Source organism: Amblyomma maculatum, chromosome 9 (genome assembly GCF_055883805.1).
Source record: "Amblyomma maculatum isolate TAMU_Amacu chromosome 9, ASM5588380v1, whole genome shotgun sequence".
In the NCBI taxonomy this organism is placed as follows: Eukaryota; Metazoa; Arthropoda; class Arachnida; order Ixodida; family Ixodidae; genus Amblyomma; species Amblyomma maculatum.
This window is the reverse complement of record NC_139352.1, coordinates 313,267-336,336: the sequence shown is the minus strand read 5'-3', so window position 1 is coordinate 336,336 and position 23,070 is coordinate 313,267. Positions and strand designations below refer to the sequence as shown.

At 45.1% G+C, this 23,070-nt stretch overlaps 1 protein-coding gene across 1 annotated transcript in view; it reads right to left on the bottom strand.

The window, feature by feature from the left end:
- Positions 1 to 23,070, bottom strand: part of LOC146178069 (sodium- and chloride-dependent glycine transporter 2-like) — a 107,818-nt gene that overhangs the window by 35,919 nt on the left and 48,829 nt on the right. Inside the window, exons 3-10 of the mRNA XM_084579624.1 lie at positions 20,414 to 20,545; positions 15,357 to 15,526; positions 14,536 to 14,717; positions 12,871 to 13,003; positions 7,436 to 7,570; positions 6,236 to 6,339; positions 5,447 to 5,571; positions 2,039 to 2,151 (exon numbers count right to left, since the gene is read on the bottom strand). Of these exons, the coding sequence (XP_084435750.1) occupies positions 2,039 to 2,151; positions 5,447 to 5,571; positions 6,236 to 6,339; positions 7,436 to 7,570; positions 12,871 to 13,003; positions 14,536 to 14,717; positions 15,357 to 15,526; positions 20,414 to 20,545 (1,094 nt within the window). The remainder of the gene's footprint in view (positions 1 to 2,038; positions 2,152 to 5,446; positions 5,572 to 6,235; positions 6,340 to 7,435; positions 7,571 to 12,870; positions 13,004 to 14,535; positions 14,718 to 15,356; positions 15,527 to 20,413; positions 20,546 to 23,070) is intronic.

Sequence of the window (23,070 nt, the reverse complement as noted above, 5' to 3'; positions counted from 1 at the left end):
TGTGCGTTTCCAGAATGCAGCCGGCATGTCAATAGAACGGTTCTTTTCCTTGTGGAATTATATCTTAGCGCCACATTGGTCCGTTTTGAAGATCAGGTTTACATACAAAAAAGAGGTATTTGCATAGGTTGATGTGTTGCTCCTGTTTTAAGCAACATTTTTCTGTCAGCCATTCACTCAGTTCTTGACCGTAATTTTGAGAAAAGGAAAATTCTGAAGGTATTTAGGTACGTAGATGATTTTCACATAGTGTTAAACAGACAGGACCCATCGACTTACAAAGGCACTATAAATTAAATTCTAGAAATGTTTAGAGAGTGTAGCCATGGCTTGGAGTACACCTTTGAACTTCCAGGAAGCAATAAGCTACCGTTTTTGGATCTAGAACTCTCCTTTGCAGAAGGAGGAGTTTGCTGGATGTACCACCCCCGAGCACAAAAATCGCTTTTATCTTACGAATCGGCCCACTCCAAGACTGTAAAAAGAGCCATAGCCACATCAGTCTTGGAATCCTCTTGAAAGAACTCGTGTGAACATTGCATGCAAATCGGCTTTGAACTTCAGATTGAAAGGCTACAAAAGGCAGCTTTCCCACAGACCGTTATATCTGCTGTAGTTGAGTCCTTGACTAAAAAAGTAAAAGGTACGAGAGGTAGGGCCACTCAACAGGATTCTGGAAGGGTTAAACCTGTAGTTGTGCCCTATCGTCATCGCACGGCGCACAATTTGAAGAAGGTCGCAAATAAATTTAATGTCCCAGTAGTATTTTCTGCCCTTTGCAAGCTGGCTTTCCTGTGCCCTCGGATTAATAACCCGATACCAGTAAAGAAAACATGTGGAACACATCATGACCAATTATATGTCGGGTGCAAGGAAGGCGTTGTATATCAGATCCCACTCACTTGCGGTAAGGTATACGTCGGCCGGACTGGAGGATGTTTGAATGAGCGTTTGAGAGAGCACGAGCGATCGCTTGAGAAAGGCACTGGATCTAATCTGCCGATTCATTGCAAGAAGTGCAAATGCGTGCCTATCCGAAACATCCGTACTGGATAAAAGTCGAGACAATGTAGCTCGTGAGCTGAAAGAAGCCTTCTTCATAAAAAGGAAAGGTCTAGATTGCGTTTGTGAACCGTCCAAGTGCTGTATCAAAGTGAGTTCTCTATTTCAGAAGGGCGGGGTTGATTTTCGCGCATGAATTTTAGAGTCGCATTAAGATGCGCATGCCTGATGAGTTGAATAACTAAAATCTTTATTGTACTAGACCGCTTGAAGTATTTTCCTTTTAGTCGTTTGTCTGAAAAGATGTTTTGTTGTGATTGTCAGTTTTTTGATCAATTTTTATGAATGTCTTCATGTTACATCGGGCCCTATACACCACGTGTCATAGATCAGTTTGTTGTTTCCGAACCATCCATCATAACTGTTTTTATCACTTTTATGCCTGTTGTCTTTTATCGCTTTTATGGTCCTTTCACCCTTTGACGTTTGCTGCCTCTGATTAGCGCCGCCACGGTGTGCCTATATAGTGTGCGTTTCCCTTCAATAAAAGATCAGTTGTCAGTGAGCGCTTGTCCGTGTCTTCTTTCATGTGAATGTGTCGTTAGCGCTCGTCCTTTTTTGAAAAATGCTGCACAAACTAGCCCAACAAAAAGTCCCTTTTTTTATTAAATATGATGGTCAGAAAAGTTAGATTGTTGTCAATGTGAACAAAAAACGTCTTGATTATATTTTACAAGATTAGTAACAGCTGAAATATGTCGAGCAATGGGCACTAAAAGTCAACTTCCTAATAGCTAGATTTTGTAAAGTTTGTAAAGACTATAAGTGAGTCATTACTAGCGAATTTCACTTTGACAAACAACATTTGGCGAATTTCAGAAGTGCCGAAGCTTACGGAAATCAGAAATTTTGGGACAACAGGTTTTACAACAAAGTGGCACATACAAGGTCCAAGGCAACAAGTTGAGGGTTATCAAATGCCCAGTTGCATTTTTCTGTATGGTACAAATTAAAGGGCACACTCAGTAGCACTTGCCTGTGATCCAAGCGCCAGGAAAAAGAGCATGGTGAAGAAGGCAACCGACCACAGATTGGAAAACGTTAGCGCCGTCACGGCTTGCGGGTAGGTGATGAAGGCCAGACCGAAACCTGTAAGTAGAAACCCTTATTAACGATGACCCCCTTCGGCAGCCACGGGACTTCATTGCAGGGCCCTGGCGAGTATACGCTTTCGTCTGGACCATGCCTGCTGGTAATTTGAGGTTTCGCGCGTCTTCGTTCCTAAATGTGCACTCTGTAAACGTAAGTGACAGCTGTTAGTGGGTTTGCCGGCGATGTGAATGGCGGCGAATAATGGGCTACGTAATAAGAGCCTTTATCTTCAGGCCTAAATCAATAATTGTTAAGGATGTTGCGCGGTTTGCTCAGTGTGATACATTGTGATATATAATTGCTAGATCTACCCCCTTACAAGGCCGGGCGGGGGCGGAACAAGTGCACTTGAACAGCTATCGGTCTTTTTGCAGCATTGCAGATTTACAACCATACATTACGTTGTATTCAAACTCTAGAATTTAGGTTTCCTTAAAATGACAGATTATATTCTTTCATGTCTCCGACTCTTATCCAACTTCGGACTTCATAAAATACTGCACGTATGAATGCACGTGAAGATGTCTATAGTAGCATCAGAGCAACCAATATTCTCGAAACGCAAAACGTAAAATCCCCACATGGAAGTGTCTTAGGCGGGCAGATACATTCAGCCAGGGCTGTTCACCGCTTGCGTGCAGGAAGTGTTCAGCGGCCTGTATTGGAAACAGTTAGAAACAATAGTTAACGGAGTAATCAGTGGCATCACGACAGACTCAGAAGATGAATGGGAAAGGACGAATGGGCAATAACATAGGCAACTACAGCTGAACAGTAGGCGTAAAAATAATATGCACTAATCTCTGACACCTTATGAAGAAAACAACAGTTTGTAATAGGTAGAAATGCGGTTATAGTGGTAAGGAAATACATCGACTGAGGACTGGTTCTTACAGTATCTTGATCATGAGAACGAAATGACTTGAACCATACGATAGTTATAAAGCTCGTCTGGCAAGTACTCTAATATCATAAATGAGTGTTTCCTGACATTCCTCAAGAGGAAAGATAATATAACAGCTGCAACTTAACAAAACTCTGCTTTGGTGCAGACAAGAGGAGGGGAGGCTAACGTAAAGAGTTCTACTTAATTTGGGGACAACGCAGAGAGCTATGAAACGGAAAATGGTAGGAGTAACATTATGATTGGGGTACCAGCGGAGGTTGGCGCGGCTCTATCAGCGGTCGATGACAGGAGGAGGAGTGGAGATTGCCGGTCCTTACCGTGGGGTCGTGATACATCGCGGCAGTGCTCCACAACACCAACATAGTGGCAGGACTGCCGTTCCACACCCACAACACAACATAAGCGAAGGAAATCGCGATTGCGCTCTCCCTCCTACAAGTGTAGCCCATTCTTATTGACTCCAAGGAGGCCTGTTGGAATTATGAGCTGGATTGGATACATCCTCTCGCCAAGCGCATCCTATAAAAATGCTCTCGGTCTGGCAATCATCCAAATTGTAATCTCATCTGGACTCCCTGCCATCAGAGAGTCTTGGGCAATGAGTTAGCCGATTATGCGGCCCGCGCACTCTCTCCCCGGGCGCTCAACCTTTCTCTGGAAGTCCACTCCGAGCCCACTGAGTACCTGATGACATTCAAAGAAATTACCACATATTATAAGGACAGCCACCGCCGCTTTCCGCCTCCCTGTAAGAGTTTTCAGAAAGCGGACGAAAGGCTCCTTCTCAAAATGCTTATAAATACAATGCTGTGCCCGGCAGTCTTCAAACATTTCAATACAGACTTTGATGGAGGCTGCAGCCTGTGTGGAGGGACCTTCTCGGAAATTTTCCACATGGTCTGGGCCTGTCCATCCAATCCCCACTGTTCCCAATCCTTCATTACCTATCCTTTTAAGGAGGCCTAGGAGGCGGCGCTGTTCAGCCGCCATAAGCTGCGTTCCCAGTGGACCCTGGTCGTCAGGTCTCGAGCGGCGTTAGACGCCACTGGGGCTTCGGAGGGGTAGATCACCTAGATTTCCGAGGACCTGGACCTATAGTGCCTGGGTCCAAACACCTCCTTGTACAAAAGAATAAATAAATGTTTGCAACCGCCACATCTTGACAAGCTGCGGGGCTGCGCCGTATGACAGCAGCGCATTGAAGGCAGCCTCGGCGTCGGAAATGTCTGAACATGCTTCAGAGTCCGTGGCGCCTCTGCCTAGCGGCGGCGCCTTCGCGGCACTCTCTCCTCTCTTCCTCGTGCTGCGGCAGATTAGAAGCGGGTGGACACCGCGCTCGTTTTTGCACTTCTTGTGCTGCCGCCAAATGCTGCCTCCGGATTAGATAATTCTAGTGGCAACACTTTCTTGGCCTATATAAGAAGGAGCACTGCCGCTTCAAGGAAGACCGTCGAGAGCGTCCTCGAATGTAGTGCTGCTCCCCTGAAGGGGATGTGGCGGAATATCCTTGCCTATCACTGTGCGAGGACAGTCACGCGTAAAAAGCAGCTTTAGGCGTCTGTGTCGACGTTGTTTTTTACAATTACTGTAAATAATACACAAAGCCACTTTATGTTTCCCTCATCTCGTGAATTTGGAGACTTGATACCCAGGCACGGACTGGAATCGCGACAACGTTAAGAGACAGGAAGCGTGCAGAGTGTATGATGCGAAAGAAACAGCCTAAGTTAGACATTTTGGCCGAACTCACGAAGAAATGGCTTGGACAGGGCATGTAATGCGAATGAAAGACAATCGATAGTCACACAGGCGGGAATTCAGAGAAAGGCAAGCATAGCAGGGACGGCAGAATAGTTTTAAGGGCGGTTGAGATTAGGGACTTTGCGAGGATTATTTTGATACAGCTGGTAGAGGATCTGGTTAAATGGAGGTATATGGGAGAGGTCATCGCTTGCAGTGGGGGTAGTGAGACTGATGAGGGTGATGAAAGCATTGAGTGTTATATATTTACCTGCATGTACCAGGAATACTCTACAAGCGTAAACATGAACTCTTAAACCGCGGACGATAGCAAAGAGATCTTAATGCCTTGTATTTCAACAAGGGTAATTAATATATTTCGATTAGCACACAATCGTACCAATCGGGTCGTGTACTCGGCTTACAGCTCCAGAAGTGACAGATGTGTAGCAAAACAAACACCTTATCTTTTAACCGGAGGAAGAAATTTGCAGCTCAAGAATAATTGTAATGTTGATAGAGAATGTACGCTTGGATATGCTATGAGTTGAGATATTCCGAGATAGATAACAAAAGGGGGCATATAGAGAGACCCCACCTCCAGCACCACTACTTCATCGCGAGAAATGCTCGGGACAGACACACCTGAGTTGACGACGTCCGGAACGGGAAGGCGCAGGTTATAGGCCATGTTGCCTAGGACCGAGAACACTACGATGCCGCCGACGAAGCTGACTATCAGATCAGCGAAGCAGATGATGTATACGTCCCTGAAATGCAGAGCTGTGACTTTATGGGTTCTTCCGCCTGTACTTTGCGGCTTGGATATGCTATTTTTCTTTCCTTTTCATGCCTCAACATAATATATGTACTTTGCGGCAAAGCACGTTATACTTTGTGGCACGGGCAGATGCTCTTTATTTTTATTTACACTTGTCTGCCTCATCATAGAATATGCACTTGGCGGCAGTGGCACGGGCAGAGGTAGATTATTTTTCTTTACTTTTGGCGTGTCTCACCATAATACATGTACTAGGCGACACGGATGAGAAAAGCTCGTTAATTCACGGAACAATTCCGAAACCTACTTGCCCTCTTCCATTGGCTCGCGCGAATGTTCACAATTTTACAATAGTGAAGAATCAAGACGTTAGGTTCGACCTTCGCAGTGGTTAACTATCTATACGCCTATAGCTTGCTGAGCAGACTTCGTAGAAGTAGATAAAATTTGGCGCCATGCCTTGAGCTGCATTTCGCTTGTGGTGCAAGTGAAAAGCGCTTGTGTAGTGAGAAATACTTGAACACATCAATTTATATAGAATATCCAAGAAGCGAAGTGATACACAAGCTTCCAGTAACCTGTATGATGAAAAAATGAAGACCGGTGTAATATGAGCATTATTTGATCAAAGTCTTTATTTAGTTCTGGCTCACCTGTACAAGTCATTTCCGAACTCATTGTAGCTTCCCATTGTGATGGTCATGCCCTGAGCCACACCGAGGGAGAAGAAGGCCTGCTCAGCTGCTTTTTGCCATACCTGCGGCGAATTCAGAGGTCGATGACTCTAAGTAGTGCCGCATCCCAAATGAAACTGTGACGAGGACGCTATTTTGGTAGCCATCGGAGGCCTGGAAGGGATCGTCAAGACGAGCGCGGGGACGTCCATTGCCCCACGACAGAAGCCAACGCTGCTGAGGGGTAAGCCGGCGCCTAGCGTCCAGACAGAGGGGCATTGTTTGGTTAATCTCCCTCGACCAGACGCGCGCGGGGGCGTCTATTGATGACAGAAGCCGACGCGGCTGAGGGGTAAGCCGGTGCCTTAATCCCCCCCCCCCCCCCCCCCCCCGCCTTTGTTACGGGAACTTGAATCGGTCAGCGAAGGAGACAGGCGTCGTCGGCGGGTGGTCAGACGGGTTAGGAGCGAAGATGCGTGGAAGCGAACTCCTTCGCGAGTTCTCACAGGGTCATTTTTCCCTAAACCAAAAAAAAAAAAAGCTGCCGTTTATTGCGGCCTTACAACGGCCATTAGCAGCAACGTTTCTTAACATCATGAACTAAAGAGGTGTCAAGCTGCTGTGTTTTCCTCTAAACTGCAACAGACAGTAAAAGCTAAGTAATTCACTTTGTTCTTCCTTCATCTTATGTTATATATGCATCACTGCCAGCGTGCCTCCTTTTATGGGCTGTTTCGTACCAGAGGGGACCTGATTGCTTAGTCTGTAATGGTTAGACTAGCCGCACGTGAAAGCTTCTACGGTACACAAGAGGCCACTTCTCTACAGTTCAAAACAGCTTTCGGCATTTCAGTTGCCTCATTACTAGAAGCAGAAGTTATATGCAAGCCGTTGCCGAGAAGGATAGGCTTTTTTTATCTCGATTACTGCCGCATGCTTATGCTCTAATGAGACGACTCAGTTGGTTTGATCTTGGTAGCCCGAACCTGCCCAACAAACAGTTCGTGTTTTAAGTTGGACTGCTTATATGCAGTCAAACATGGGACTGTTCCTGTCGTTAAAGCCACGTGAGAGTCTGTTTGACAGAAAATAGTTAGTACAATGAACAAACCTTCGAGAAAGTGCTAAGGAAAATGATGGCCAGCAGTTATTACACCGAACAGGCACATGGTTATTCACCGAGTAATCAAGTATTTTCTTCCACTCAGGCAGAAGGTAGTAGGCGAGGCCCCAGTCTGCACCCTGGAGGGTGACACCGCGGGTGAGGAGGACACCGAGTATTAGGAAGGGCACCAGGGCAGTGAAGAATGCTACCTGCAAGTAGGCACGTAAATAACCCGTTTTGTGGCATAATTTATACGTAATGCAGAACGCATGAGCGAAACTTCTAGTTCTTAGCGCAGAGTGTAGCACTACGGTTCTGTACAGACCGACAGTACTTTTGATAAGCGCTTTTAAGGTACGCAAGGGTTATTAAGGCAATGATGTAGATTAGATGCTGCAGGAGAAGAATCGCCGCATTTCTATACACGTGAAAATGCAGTAGCACCCAATGATCGTGTCATGAGGTTTTGACCAAAGTGATTTTTCCTCTCTTCTTCTCTTCTCTTTGGGGTCTAATGGCCTGAAGCTATCTGTAATTTGATTTAGCAGTATAATGATGCTTAGCGGAATCCTCCGAGATGAGACATATTTGAACAAAGAGAGAAGCTGCTCAGTAGCCTCATGAGGCCTTGCCGGAGGTCAAGGTAAACGAACATCTATGTGCTGAACCTGAGGGTCAGTTCTTTTTTTTCTCATATAAATACCGGAAAAGCCCCGGATGCTCCCCTTCCAACAGTCCCTATTCCCTAGAAACTGAAGAAGCGACATCATCTATAACCCACCTGCAACTTCTGCAAGCTTGGCTGCTTGAATCGGTGCCGAATTCTATACTGTCAGACAGACCACGGCTCTTTCGCCGAGAGAGAGAGAGGACCTGGAACACCGACCACTGTCAAAGTTTTGGTACGAGGACCTTACTATAACTAAAGAGAGTGGCCCATCATCCACCATTTACGTTCAAGGCATGCCGGGAAGACAAGGCTTCGCATGTGTTTTGTTCACTGTTTTACGGATTAGAGTTTTTGGTTCTTCAGTTTCCTTTTTATCGGGGTTTGTACGATTTGGCGTCGTGATTATCCAGAAATGTACGGAGTCCATTTGATTGTTGGTTTTGGGTTATGAGGTTTCAACGTCCCAAACCGACTCGGGCTATGAGAGACGCCGTAGTGGAGGACTTCGGTAATTTCGACCACTGGGGTTCTTGAACGTGCGCTTATATCACACAGCACACGGGCACCTGCTTTTCCCTCCATCGGAAAGCGGCGGCCAAGGCCGGGATCCGATCCCGCATCCTTCGGTACAGTAGTCAAGCGCCCTAACCCTGCACTGCACCGTTGCAGCAGCAGGCAGTTCATCTGAGATCCGAAGTACACGAGTGCTGCAGCGCCTATGAAAGAAGTAAGGTTACACTAGCGCATGCGCTGATACGCTAACTGCTCTTGTGTGTGGCAATATTTACAGGTGTCAAAGTGTTTTATTTCAGACAACACAGTTGCAGTTGTCTAGGGGACAGACCAAAAGGCAAATAAGTGCCTGACGAAGGGTTTGCCCCCTTCTTGCTGCAACTTAGGAGCACAAGACATTCGAAGCAGAAGGCACACACTCAGTGCATAATTCATAATCATTTAAAAAACTGAAGATTCTGTATGTGAGTTTGTGGGTGCCGTTGTTAGTGCGAATTGTTGCTTTATTGAAATTTGTGTGTCGTATGCTGTGGTTTTGTACTTTGGCGATGTACTTGTGGTAAAATGTGAGAGGAGCGAAATGGATTTCTAAGTAAGCGACTAACGCTGTCTTTTTGTTTATGACATTCCATACGGTAAGCAATTGGTATTTTCTAAACAATGGATGAGTATGGCTGAGGTAAGGTGCATTGTCTATCAACCGTATAAATTTCTTTTGCAGTAAGTATATGCGTTCTAAGGCTGTTTTAGGAGCTGTGTCCCTAACAAGAAGACAGTAGTGTAAACGTGAACGAACCATTGTGTAATATAGTTGTTTTTTCAGCCAGGTGGGCAATAGACTCTTAGGCCTGTATATAGTACTAATAGATTTAGATATATCTGTACGTACTTTATCAATGTGAGGTTACCAGTCTAAGTGCTTATGAAATATGGCGGCAAAAATTTATGTGTTATGACGCGTTTGATAGCTTCGCCGCGAAAGTGAATCACTGCTTCTTGTCTGATGTCTTGTTACGTGCTCGGAAAACAATGTACTTGGTTATCTTTATATTTAATTCCAGTTTATTCGCATGTAGCCATGCAGATAAACTTTCCAACCATGTATTGGCATCTACCTGCAGAACATCCAGATCTTGTCCCGATAAAAATGCATTAAAGTCATCAGCATACAATATTTCTGGTGTAGATGTAACGTTCACTATATCGTTTATATAAAGCAAAAATAACAGTGGCCCAAGAATAGACCCTTGCGGTACCCCATAATGTATTTGACCTGTACTTGATTTCGCCTTGGTGATATCTGTGTAGTGCTGCCGATTTGACAGGTAACTTCTTATTAGTGTGAGTGTGACTCCTCTAATACCGTATTTGGATAGTTTGTGAAATAATATTGGGTGCTTAACGGAATCGAAAGTTTTTTTAAAATCTAAAAATATTCTTATTGTGTACATCTTCTGGTCAAAATTTTCTGGTATTGTATCCTTGCCTTTTATTAGCACCATTCCTGCAGATTTCTTTTTCTGAAAGCCATGTTGCTTCTTAGCTATGGTACTGTTTTTCTGACAGAAGTCAAGTAGTCTAATGTTTATAACTTGTTCAATTATCTTCGAAATTACCTGCTTTCGCTGTGTAGAGCATCGATTGTGTCAAGTCAATTCTCGTGCAATATTTTGTATAGCACCGAGACTGCCAACGATTATTCAAGGAGGAATACGTCCAGCAAACGATTACTCAAGAATGACTACGCCAGTCCAGTTTTCTTAATAATCGTGCACCGATCATGCTGTTGTAATGGATATAGTGTTTATCAACTGCTCTCGATGATAAATAAAAGTCTGCTGTCTTGTGAACTCTATCCTCGTGATACATTTCGGCCAATGCGGCATGAACTCGGATAGCAGAAGGCACCAAACATAACGTTTCTACGTTTTGCAATGACACAACTGACGATCCGAAAGTGTACAAATTTGGACATTAACATATTTTATGAACGAATATTTCCTCCTGTGTTATCGTTAAAAATAAAAAAAAGTTTTTCCAGTGATGAGTATATTTGGCTACATGAAAAGAAAGCCATTTCTCACGAAGACTTCAGACAGAAATGTTTTGAAGTGTTTTTTTTTTCTTTTTCATGCGAGGGACGTAAGACTCTGGTGGCATTCTTGAGCTTGGTAATGTGTGAAAAATTGTATGAAACAGTTATTGCTGTGTGCCAGTCTGGTAAGTGGGCAAAAAGTGGAGTTCCCAAGAAAATATCCCGAAATTCCACTTCTCTTTGGCAATTAACAATTACTGGCACTAGAAAGCTCCAACTAGTTTACGACACGGAAAATCTATTTACACAATCTGGCCATCAATTCCTTCCACATCCTTTTTGGCGTACGCAGTCATATCATCTGCAGCGTTTGGTTTCCATAGGTGCCATGCCCGCTTTTTGGAGATACCTCAGCTGAGAAAACATTTTGTCAACATCACAGCTATCATTAGCCAGGCCGAACAATGCGAAGGAGGCATCATCAGCTCTGTGTAGGGCACACTCACGTCGTTCGACATCAGCACCTGTGATATGGGGCTTACTTCCTACCTGTAGTGGCTGAACTTTTTTAGAATTGAGTCCACACTATCGGTCGCGGAAATCAAGAGAGGTCTTTAGTCATCAAGGTACTAACTCGGCAGCCACTTCAGGAATCGATGCAGTACGGCTCCCAATGTAGAGTATTTCCGTAGGCATCGATTTTTCAGAAATCGAGTTTATGTTCGGGGTGCAAAAATAGGGTTAAATAGGGCCCTACCCAAAACCTAACAATCCTAATTATTATTTACTTGGCTATGTATCAGTTCAAAATTAAAAAAAAAAAAGAACAGTATTCTGTTGCGCAATCACAGGAAGTTCCTGCGTATGCGTTAAAATATTCCACTTTGCTACACTTGGAGACATTATCAGAAAACATTATGCTCAGAGAAATAATTTTTCCTCAACAAATATACCGCCTACTGCCATTTAATAAAAGTTGAAAGCGGATGCTGGAAGTTTTTTTTTTTTTTTGTGAAATTTTCTCGGTACGTATTGCAGGAATAGCTGAAAATTAACGGAAGCGCAATATATTCAGAGGAACACGCAAGGGCAAGCAACCAGGGAGAATGAAACACTCCTTTACGGCGTTCAAACAGTCCCTGACTTCAAGCACCTGTAATATGGGGCTTACTTCCAGCCTGTACTGGCTGAGCTTCTCCGGAATCGAGTCCACATCGTGAGTCACGGACATCAACAGATGTCTTTAGTGATAGTGCATGATGGTATAAGCAGAAATATACTTAGTGTAGGAGACAATGCCGATAACATCACTTAAAAGAAGCCTTTTTGGTAATTGCTATAATCAGGGACTGTTTTTCTCTTTGAACTTCAGCTACACAGCTTCGACAGTTTTCGAGGCCCGTTTTCTATGCTGTTGCCCATGCTGCAATGATAAGCCTTAAGGAACCGGTTCAATAGAAAATCATGTGAATTAACAAAAGAGCAGATTGACCACAGTGAAGCGTTGATCGCCACATGTACAGTCTTTGTCAAAAATATACAGCCCAAGGGGTTCGCTTCTAATCCCTGTAACGAGGCTCCTGGAAGCAATACTGGAATGTATGGGTAAACTAGAGAAGAGCAAGGATGAAATTTGTCATCTACTAGGTTTCGAATGCTGCAGATGCTCAACGAGCTTTGTTACAGTGCTTAGAAGCAAAACCCTTGGGCTGTATATTTTTGACAAAGGCTGTACCTCCGGCTTTTCTACAAAGTAAGCACGGTTTAACAGGCACAACTGATTGCACTGAAAGAAGTCTGCTGTGCGGTGTGAGTTTTCGAGAAATGCGAAGCGGTGGAGCAATCCGGTACGCCACACCATTCAGTTACCGGCATTTGCACACACAACTATGCAAATGTCTGATTCACGACGTGCTCTTGAGGTAATACTGCATAGCTAAGAGTATATAACCTTGCAGTACCCTCAATAGTAAGGCGCTCTTCACGCCTCTAATTTCCCTTTATCTTCATTTTTTGTTTTAATTTATTTCCGTATCGGCCACTTTCCGGATTTATACTCTGCTCAAGGTTCGCACAGCCTTGTGGGTTATACACATATATGCTAATAGTAGTTGTATGTTTCGCAAATCACACATAAGGTCCGTAACCATATCTGCATAATCGATTCACTTGGAAGATTTATTGAACTATCAGTTGCATTACTTGCCCTGCCGTTGTTTACATTGTGCATTGTTAACACATGCAATATTTAATACACAGCTCATTTACTCAAAGGCTAAGAACACGCTTACCTTCCCGGAGGATTCTATTCCCTTGCATATGGTGACAAACACGATGACCCAGGCTGCGATCAAAGAGACGAATATCTCGGGCTGTATAGCACCTAACTCCTCGATTCCTGATGTCAAGCCAAGGAATCTTTTGCTGGAAAGTGGAAATATAACAAGCATACCTGCTTCGATACTTAGGCGCAGAGTTGTTACTTTAGGAGCAAATTTGCTAATACAGCGGTAATACATGCGAACGAAGCAGGTAAGACATAATAGGTCATGGTTGAAGAACAAAAAAGCCCACAAAAGAATAGGGACCAGAAGATAAACACAGGACGAGTGCTGAAATCACAACTTAGGTTTTATTAATAACATCTGGGGTATGTAAATGAAGAAAGACATGGCACGGGAGTACAAGGGAAAACAAAAGTGCGCGAGATGCTCAAAAACCGCCAGTAGACATGAGCTCCTTACCAGATTAAATAACAGAAGGTTTGCTAACGCAAGAGCGTTGCTCTGTTGCGATAAAACATGATTCTGCTAATTCCCATGTCGTCTGATCCTTGTGGGCGCATAACAACTGTGCCTGACTTAACAAAGCAATGAAGTCCTCTTTTTATTTTTCATCACTTCGAACCTCTATCAGTAAGTGGTAAGACTGGTCATTGGTATTTGTCGGAATATTTTGGTGCTGTGGGAAACGCTTGTTCAAACAGAGGCGAGTCTGCCAAACGAGAGGCATACGCTGCAAACATCTTGACTGTGCTGCAGTTGAACGGATCGCTATGCAAGACGCTGCACCTTTTTTCTTTTTAGAATATTTTTTTCGTTTGAATCGCCGAGCACAATTGCTTTAGTCTGACGGGCGCTGAAATATATCAACACCGAAACTTTTTCTCTTTATTTCTTAGCCTGTGAGAGACGTGATGGAAACAGGGTGGAACGGAAACTTTTCTTTTCTTTTTTAGGACGGCTGAGTGGTGCTTGCAGGGCCATTTTTCGCTTTACGCACTTGAGTTGCCGAGAGCCAACCTTAGTTACAATAGGACCTTGGTATCCGGCACTCATAACCCTAGTCAATCAATTGTGAATAGAAGCTCTCACCGATGCCTGATGCCCATGTTTTCTGGCGGTTTTTGAGCTTCGCAAACCAGTTCTCTTGTTTTGCATTGTATTCACGTGTAAAGCATTTCTCCCTTTACATACCCCTGGTTTCATCATTAAAGCCTTAGTTGCGACTTCAGCGCTCGTCTTGCGTCTGTCTTTCTTCTGGCCCCGATCTTTCGCACGCTGTTTTCTTAACCACGAACCGGTACCAACTCGACCAACTGAACTTTCTACTAAACCATTATAAATAGGAGCGCGAATCAAACAATGACAAATTCAATTACAGGCACAGACAAATAATTAATCTAATTATTGTAATTGCTATATATAATTTCCCTAGGCGTTCACAAAGAGACAAAAAATCTCTTTATGGCCTAGAAATTTGCGCTTCATACATTTATTTTGTAAAACACGGTTTGAACTCTTTATCAGAACTTTCCAATGAACAAGCTCTGTCAAATCACTTCAAGCTTGCAAATGCTTATTAAGTTAAGCGCAAAATGCTGCCAGTTATAACGAGAAAAAAAAAAACACTTAATTCTCTTAAAGCGCACTTCAAAGAGTTCCGAGCTTCCTCACTAGAAAAACTGTTGGGTTGAGGTCTCGTTGTAATTCTTGCATTCGTTGTACACTCGCGAGAACTCCTTGCGTGGTACCATGATTACCGTCGGCCCATCGTGCATGATGACCGCGTCCTGGGCAGTGGAATTTTGGCGCCGGAAATTTAGTAGCAGAGATTCGTTGGCATCTTTGCAGCTCACCTGCATGTCGTGTATTCAATGATGTTGAGCCATATTCAGCAGCAGGCGACAAGCGCTCTAAATGCTTGATTAGGCGAAGAGAATGTAAATGAAAAATTTTAGCCATATTGATATTTCACTTTTCACGACAAGTCACTTTTCATGACAAAACCCCATTTACGATGATACCTATACATATATTATAGTGCCTCAAATAGATTCAGATTTTGTTTAAAACTTTGTTTCGACATGTTCTATCTCGGAGTAAAACGACCCGAAGGCTCATGCCTCTTTCAGAGATTCTACACTATCTCACCGGCTGTCTCAAGAGAGTGAAATCTTGATAGAGTTTGCACATTACATTTTAAGTCGTGCTTATGGCGGAAAGAAGAAAACGACTCCGATAAGACGATAACTCAGGTGCTCATACAGCGTTCATTTCTAGCTTGAAAATTTTCGTGCCTGTGCTCGTTGTCTGGTTACCATGTTTAGGTCTTCTGCGCTGCAAACATGAGCATAACCAACCAAGCACGAAGTTTGAGCGCTATTATAAATAACTTCCGCAAGGTTCCGCCATTGGATGAGCGCTTCTAAAGTACAAGTACAACTGCCAGACCTTTTGCGGTGTAATGACTCTACAGGTTAGCTGGCGTCGCTTACGAATTCCGAGCCCTGAACGAAGCAGTTGTCGTTGGCCCACTGCGGACTGCACTCCGCCCATGGCAGGGTTCTCCAACACGAGTAGTAGAGGTAGGTGAGCGAGTAGCCGAGGATCACGTTGTAGTAGATGCTGATGAAGAACACGCCGTACAGCATCACGAGGGGTACTCCTGTGCGCATTCATTGGATTGTCTTTCTTTTTGGCTTAGGCGAGATACACATCCCTAACAGCTGCAGCAATAGTGAACCTGCAGTGTCCAGGTGGCGTTCAGGGCCACCAATGCCGGCGACAAGTAATTTGAGGCGGTCGGCGCGGTCGGATTGCATCGAAGTCGTATACGGAGGGACGCAAGTCTGGCCATTTTTTGCGGTTTTAAAGGCATTTGAGGCCCCAAAGACTACATCCTTCCAATGGTAACGGGGAAAAGATACCGCCTGCCCGAAAAAGCTAATGCTTACAACGTGAAAGATGTCGACGAGCAGGAAGGCCTCACCACGGAACGCCTCTTGCGACGCAACAAGCGCGCGTACGATATTGAGCTTGGTGTAGTTTTGTGTGCAGCGATTGCGTGAACACCTCATGCCTAAAGCATTCAAAGTGAGAAGATATTGATCGCGTGGTTTTTTGTTTGCTTTGAAGCAGCGTGATAATTTCCTCGTTGTTACACTGTGTAGTTTCCTGTCACACCGAACACTTATTTGTCGAGCGCACCATTCGACAAGGCCACGGAGGTTGTTATAGGACCACAGGTGTAGTTTCCGGTACAGATGCCCCGGAGATTTAAAGCACTGCAGGGCTAATTGTGCTTCTTGTTCTTCTTGAAAAAAGAAACACAAAAAACGAGCATGCATCTTGTACATCCGTACCGCATGCGTGCGGAAAGCCGGCGCAGTCGATAAATTGCCGATATGGGAACTTGTTGGAGGTATGATTTCTTTCTTTCAGATAATGATGCAAACCGTCGATCGCCTGGGACAAGAAACCCTTTGCAAGGTTAAGCAAGCGGTGGGTGCAAGAAGGATTGGTGTGTAATTGGGAAGTTCCTATCTTACTTATAGATCTCACACAGGACTCTGCACGCAGCGGTTCGATGTTCGGCACCCTGAGAACAATATTTACATTTTGCAGCGAATCATTTTGTTGTCTATTAATTGCATGAGTGGGGTCATTGCTAGCGTTACACATCCGGCTATCATCATCATCATCATCAGCAGCAGCAGCAGCAGCAAGCAGCAGCAAGCAGCAGCAAGCAGCAAGCAGCAGCAAGCAGCAAGCAGCAGCAAGCAGCAAGCAGCAGCAGCAGCAAGCAGCAGCAGCAGCAAGCAGCAGCAGCAGCAAGCAGCAGCAGCAAGCAGCAGCAGCAGCAGCAGCAGCAGCAGCAGCAGCAGCAGCAGCAGCAGCAGCAGCAGCAGCAGCAGCAGCAGCAGCAGCAGCAGCAGCAGCAGCAGCAGCAGCAGCAGCAGCAGCAGCAGCAGCAGCAGCAAGCAGCAAGCAGCAAGCAGCAAGCAGCAGCAGCAGCAGCAGCAGCAGCAGCAGCAGCAGCAGCAGCAGCAGCAGCAGCAGCAGCAGCAGCAGCAGCAGCAGCAGCAGCAGCAGCAGCAGCAGCAGCAGCAGCAGCAGCAGCAGCAGCAGCAGCAGCAGCAGCAGCAGCAGCAGCAGCAGCAGCAGCAGCAAGCAGCAAGCAGCAGCAGCGGCAGCAGCAGCAGCAGCAGCGGCAGCAGCAGCGGCAGCAGCAGCAGCGGCAGCGGCAGCAGCAGCAGCGGCAGCAGCGGCAGCAGCGGCAGCAGCAGCAGCGGCGGCGGCAGCGGCGGCGGCGGCGGCGGCGGCGGCAGCTGCGGCGGCAGCTGCGGCAGCAGCTGCGGCGGCGGCTGCGGCGGCGGCGGCGGCGGCGGCGGCAGCGGCGGCGGCAGCGGCGGCGGCAGCAGCAGCAGCAGCAGCAGCAGCAGCAGCAGCAGCAGCAGCAGCAGCAGCAGCAGCAGCAGCAGCAGCAGCAGTAGCAGCAGCAGCAGCAGCAGCAGCAGCAGCAGCAGCAGCAGCAGCAGCAGCAGCAGCAGCAGCCGCCGCCGCCGCCGCCGCCGCCGCCGCCGCCGCCGCCGCCGCCGCCGCCGCCGTTGCCGCCTCGTTGTAACTATTGCCCTTGTAGTTACTAACCTTCCTCCAATTTATGGCGACAAATAGAATTTGCATATTTGTCTTCACAGCAAATTATATATAAAATCCTGGCCCACAAATCACCAGGGACTGGAAAGGCTACGTAAACTTCTTAAACTCATCCGCGATACCGGTAAGCTGCTAGTCATAATCTGCGAGTGCTTGCCAAATGCGCTCCATCCCAATCTTATTCTTGTTATTTCTTTTTCATGGTCCGGATCTGCGGTTACTACCTGTCCTAAGTAGACATGTTCGCCTACTACTTCCATTACTTCACTACCTAATGTAAACAGCTGTTCCTTCCCGAGGCTGTTTAACATTACCTTAGTCTTCTGCATATTGATTTTCAAGCCTACCTTTCTAAATTTACTGTCTAGGTCACCGATCATTATTTGCAGTTCATCCCCCGAGTTGCTTTGCAAGGCAATGTCATAAGCAAATCGCAGATTACTGAGGTATTCTCCATCTACCCTTATCCCTAACTGCTCCCATTCCAAGTCTATGAATACTTCCTCTAAGCAAGCTGTGAATAGTACTGGGGAGATTGTGTCTCCTTGCCTAACACGTTTGTTTATGGTAATTTTGTTACTTTCTTTGTGCAGAACTATGGTTGCTGTGCATCCACTACGTATATCTTCCAGCACCTTCACGTACGGCTCGTCTACCCCCTGATTTCGCAATGCCTGCATCACCGCCGAGGTTTCAACTGAGTCAAATGAGTCAACTGAGGTTTCAAATGAGTCAGACCTGTGACGCAGCAGGGTTGCTAGGAATACCTGGCTCCGCTGGACAGGCCGCCATTGGAAACTGACCCTGGCAACGTTTAACGCTAGAACCCTAGCTAGTGAAGCTAGTCTAGCAGTGATGTTAGAGGAACTAGAGGGAATGAAATGGGATATCATAGGGCTTAGTAAGGTTAGGAGGCCGAATGAGGCATATACTGTACCGAAGGATGGCCATGTACTGTGTTATCGAGGTTTACCAGAGAGGCGACAACTAAGAATAGGTTTCCTTGTCAATAAGTATACAGCGGGTAATATAGATAAATTCTCTAGTATTATTAAAGAGGGTGGCAGGCATCGTATAATTAGGCCTAATAAGCGGTATAAACTGAAGGTTGTACAGGCCTATGCACCTACATGTAGTTATGATGACTAGGCAGTTGAAAACTTCTACGAAGATGTAGAATCGGCAATGCGAAAAGTAAAGACGCAGTATACTGTACTAATGGGCGACTTCAATGCCAAGGTAGGAAAAAAGCAGGCAGGAGACCAGGCAGTAGGTGACTATGGCATTGGTTCTAGGAATAGCAGGGGGGAGTTACTAGATGAGTTTGCAGAGCGCAATAACTTAAGAATCATGAATACCTTCTTCAGCAAACGGAAGAACCGGAAATGGACATAGAAAAGTCCTAACGGGGAGACTAAAAATGAAACTGACTTCATAATGTGTTCAACCCCCGCCATTATGCAAGATGTAGAGGTAATCGGGAAAGTGCGATGCAGTGACCACAGGATGGTGAGGTCCCGAATTAGCCTAATTCTGAAGAAGGAACGCAACAGATTAGTAAGAAAGAAATCCATCAACGAATTAGCGGTGAGGGGGAGGGCAGAAGAGATCAGGTTCTCGCTACAGAATAGATATTCAGCTCTAAACGAGGATGGCGACATTACCCTAGAAGCAATGAACAATAATTTCAGAGATATCATTACTGAATGGGCGGTAGAAGTAGGCGGTAGGATAGTTAGAGAGGATACCGGTAAGCTGTCTAAGGAGACGAAAGATTTGATTAAGAAACGCCAGAGTGTGAAAGCTTCCAATCCAACAGACCACACTGAATTGGCCGAGATATCAAAGCTAATCAATAAGCGCAAGGTGGCCGATATAAGGAAGTATGACATGGAGAAAATTGAGCATGCTTTAAAGAACGGGGGAAGCCTTAAAGCGGTAAACAAGAAATTGGGCACAGGCAAAAACCAGATGTATGCGATAAGGGACAAGGCGGGCAACGTCATCACGAATATGGACAAGATAGTCAAAGTAGCCGAGCAGTTCTATACAGATCTCTACAGTAGCCAAAGAAGTCAGGACCGTAACGAGATTGGCGGTAGAGAAAAACAGTCAGCCGTTCCACCAGTGACGAAGGTCGAGGTCAAGAAAGCATTAGAAAATATGAAAAGGGGGAAATCAGCTGGAGAGGATCAGATAACTACAGATTTGCTGAAGGACGGGGGGGATATCGTGTTTAGAAAAACTGGCAACCCTGTATACGCAGTGCCTGGTGTCAGAGACGGTACCGGAACCATGGAAGAATGCAAACATTTCCCTCATTCATAAGAAAGGGGACTCTAAGGACCTTAAAAATTACAGACCGATCAGCTTACTGTCTGTTACGGATAAGGTATTTACTAAGGTAATCGCTAATAGAATCAGGACGACCTTAGACTGCAATCAAGCAAAGGATCAAGGAGGTTTTCGGAAATGGTACTCTACTATCGATAATATCCATACCATCAATCAGGTGATAGAAAAATGCTCGGAATATAACCAGCCCTTATACAATGCATTCATTGATTACGAAAAAGCATCCGGCTATCATCCCTCTGTATACGTGGGATCCTGTGACCGTAAGGTCACTGACTTGTGGGTGGAGATACGGTGTGTCGTGGTTGCTGACGTTAACGGCAGCGAGGGGCGATTTTGGCGCATTTGGCTTAGTTTTTGGTGGTGCCTGTCTGTTTGATAGTAAATAGCAAAAGAAGATAATGTTGCGCGGGTCAAGCACGTTAACAAAAGTGTATCGTAGTAGGAAAATATTTTTCTCGCTTGTTGCGAGGTGCGTGCCATGCAAACATATTCAGACAGCCCACCAAAGCGTTTCTTTAGAAATCTGTGATGCACTTACCCTTGCCGAGAGGGACGCAGCCGAAGGCCTTGACACTAGCGAAGCTGCAGAACTGCCCCAGGATGAGCTCCAGGAAGTACATGGGCCTCCCGATCACCGCCAGAAGCAAGACGTACGGCAACAGGAACGCAGCTGCGCCCCCAAGGACAGAATGAGGTTTTGTCACCATGATAATATTCAGGCGCCGACACCCATAACTGGAACGCCCCAAAGAAGCTACTTGCTTCTTCTAAACGTGGAATTCAAAGATTAGGTCCGCAGTACAATAGGTGCGTTAAGATGCCCACCAGTGGAAACGAAAACTGTCACAGTTTGAGACCGAGTTGTCAATAATGCGGATATGTAGAAATCAACCCCTCGTGCCGGAGTTCTTATGGTGGCTTCGCGTATGAAATAAGGTAAAAATGGATTTGACATAATATGTTAAGATTTATGCAAGGCCATATACTGCCAAAATAAATTTGTCTCGTGGTTTACGTGTCGATGCGCATGACGCGTTTGATTTTAAACGGAGGCTATAAGCACACTTTGACTCTTCCGTCTGCGTTGTTTGCAGAGTTGGTATCGACCTCTTGTATACCATCCAAGTGAGAAATACGAAAATGATAATCAAACTGCTGTAACGCCGCAAAGAATGTATCCGTTAGGTTGAAATTAATTTAATACACTCGTTCAAGAAGCTGGACACGCACCAGCTTTGTCTGCAATGGTATCACCCGAAAGTGCTAACGGCTTACGTCGCGGTTCTCCTTGGAGAGATCCACTTTCTCGTAGACGCAATTTGCTACTCACCTAATCAATAAGACTAATTCGTGTCCCACAAAAACAAACTAGCCTGAAGGCGTAAGTAGCCGCATTGTATAAAACGCCATCCGACAGAGGCATAACGCCAAGCATTAACCAGGTCGAACAAGTGGACCTGCGTGGCCTTAATGGTGATGTGTCCGACTCGGGATCAGATGGAGCCGGATTCACTTAGCGTCTCGCCATCCCATCTCAAAGAATCTATGCGAGTTGGAATCTGCAGCCTATTAGGTCATGGCGGAGGCCTCGTGACATCACACAACCAACCAGTACTCATCATCTGCCATTGATCGCCTGCCAGAGACATGTCCTTAATTTTTAGCTCACAATGGCAGCGAGGACAAAGAAATCTCCACCTCCCCCGACCTTTCTTTCTCACATGACAGAATAAATTGCTTAATGTAGGGCTGCCACACCTAAAATCAGCTGTCTTTAATGATTGAAGCCAGACTCATTAACATTGCCTTGGGCCAGCAGGAGCAAGCGAAAGTAACGTTTTGTGTAGCGCTATGCCGAAATGACAATGCTATGCCAGGTTATTTATTCATTCAAAATATTTTGCAAGCCCCAGTTCGGAGTCTAGAGTAAGACAATTATTGACAGTTTCTCTGGAACCAGTGCATCACGCAGAAAACTAGCTAGCACGAGCCTGCGCTGATGACAGCAATTATTTATTGATGCCTATAGTGATACATCTCGCTGCGGCTTTAGTTTTTGGTTCACTGTGTTCAGGTCACACACGTGTGAATGACTGTTTGCCAAAGTATTCTGTTGATGTCCGTCACAAAAAGCACGTGTAAGCATTCATTATCAGGTACCGTGTGTGTCTGTAGTTCATGAAGTAAATACAGGTAAAATCACGCGCATGTTAAGAGGCAAATAAAAGGAGCTACCATTCGTAATAGGTGCATCGTTTCAACGTATAACATTAAGAACAGCAAAGTTTTAGGTTGAGCGTAACTATTGTAGTGCGCAAGGAGTACTAGACTTGCAATGCGAAATAGCATGCTACTTTCTGCCTCTTTACCTCTGTAAGTGTAATCTCACAATGTGAAGCCTGCAACTTCACCGAAATTTCCCTTCAAATATCTCTTGGCAGTTCGGTAGTACACAGGAAGGCGTGTTTCCTTATCGTGTATATATACTTGGCTCCTCAGGTATGGTAACTTAGTTTTTAAAAGGGATGGGGTGTTGCAGTCCAGTTAAAGTAAATTATGAAATAAATACCATTTTAATGAAATCATTAAATTTTAGCAATAATGAATAATTTGCAAATAATATTTCGCTACCTCTTTTTTTGCAGGTGTAAAGAACGAGCGGTAAACCTAGAACTGTTACATGGTATTGAAAATGAGATAACTGAAATATTTGTCCAAAGCTGCCATGCTTGGCACTTTTACTTGCCACCAATTATATGGAAGCTACCAGGTTATCAGCAGAAGGCGCATGGCTCTCTCGCCTCATGCCCGAAGCCCTACCGGGTTTAAATACGTATTTCGTTCTCTAAAATGCTGCTTAGGACGCTGACTTAGCATTGTTTTTGCCTGCGAAGGACCTTTTTTATTATCCGAGTTAGTTTTCAGACCCGTCTTAAAAACCGAGTTTATGCAGCGGTAACCTGATGGAAATATTTCAATCAGCTATTTCTCTGAATCGCACTTCTGAATTTCTCCTTTCTTCTTGAAGCCAATGATTAAGAATCTCGGTAATTAGTCATTACCAATTTTCAAAAGGACACTCCGTCTTTTTCGAAAGGGTATATACTTCAGCTGGGACAACAGGTCTAACATTTAATGTGTGGTTTAGTTTAGCACGAAGCCGCCAGATGGAACCAAAGGAAAGATATGGTCTAA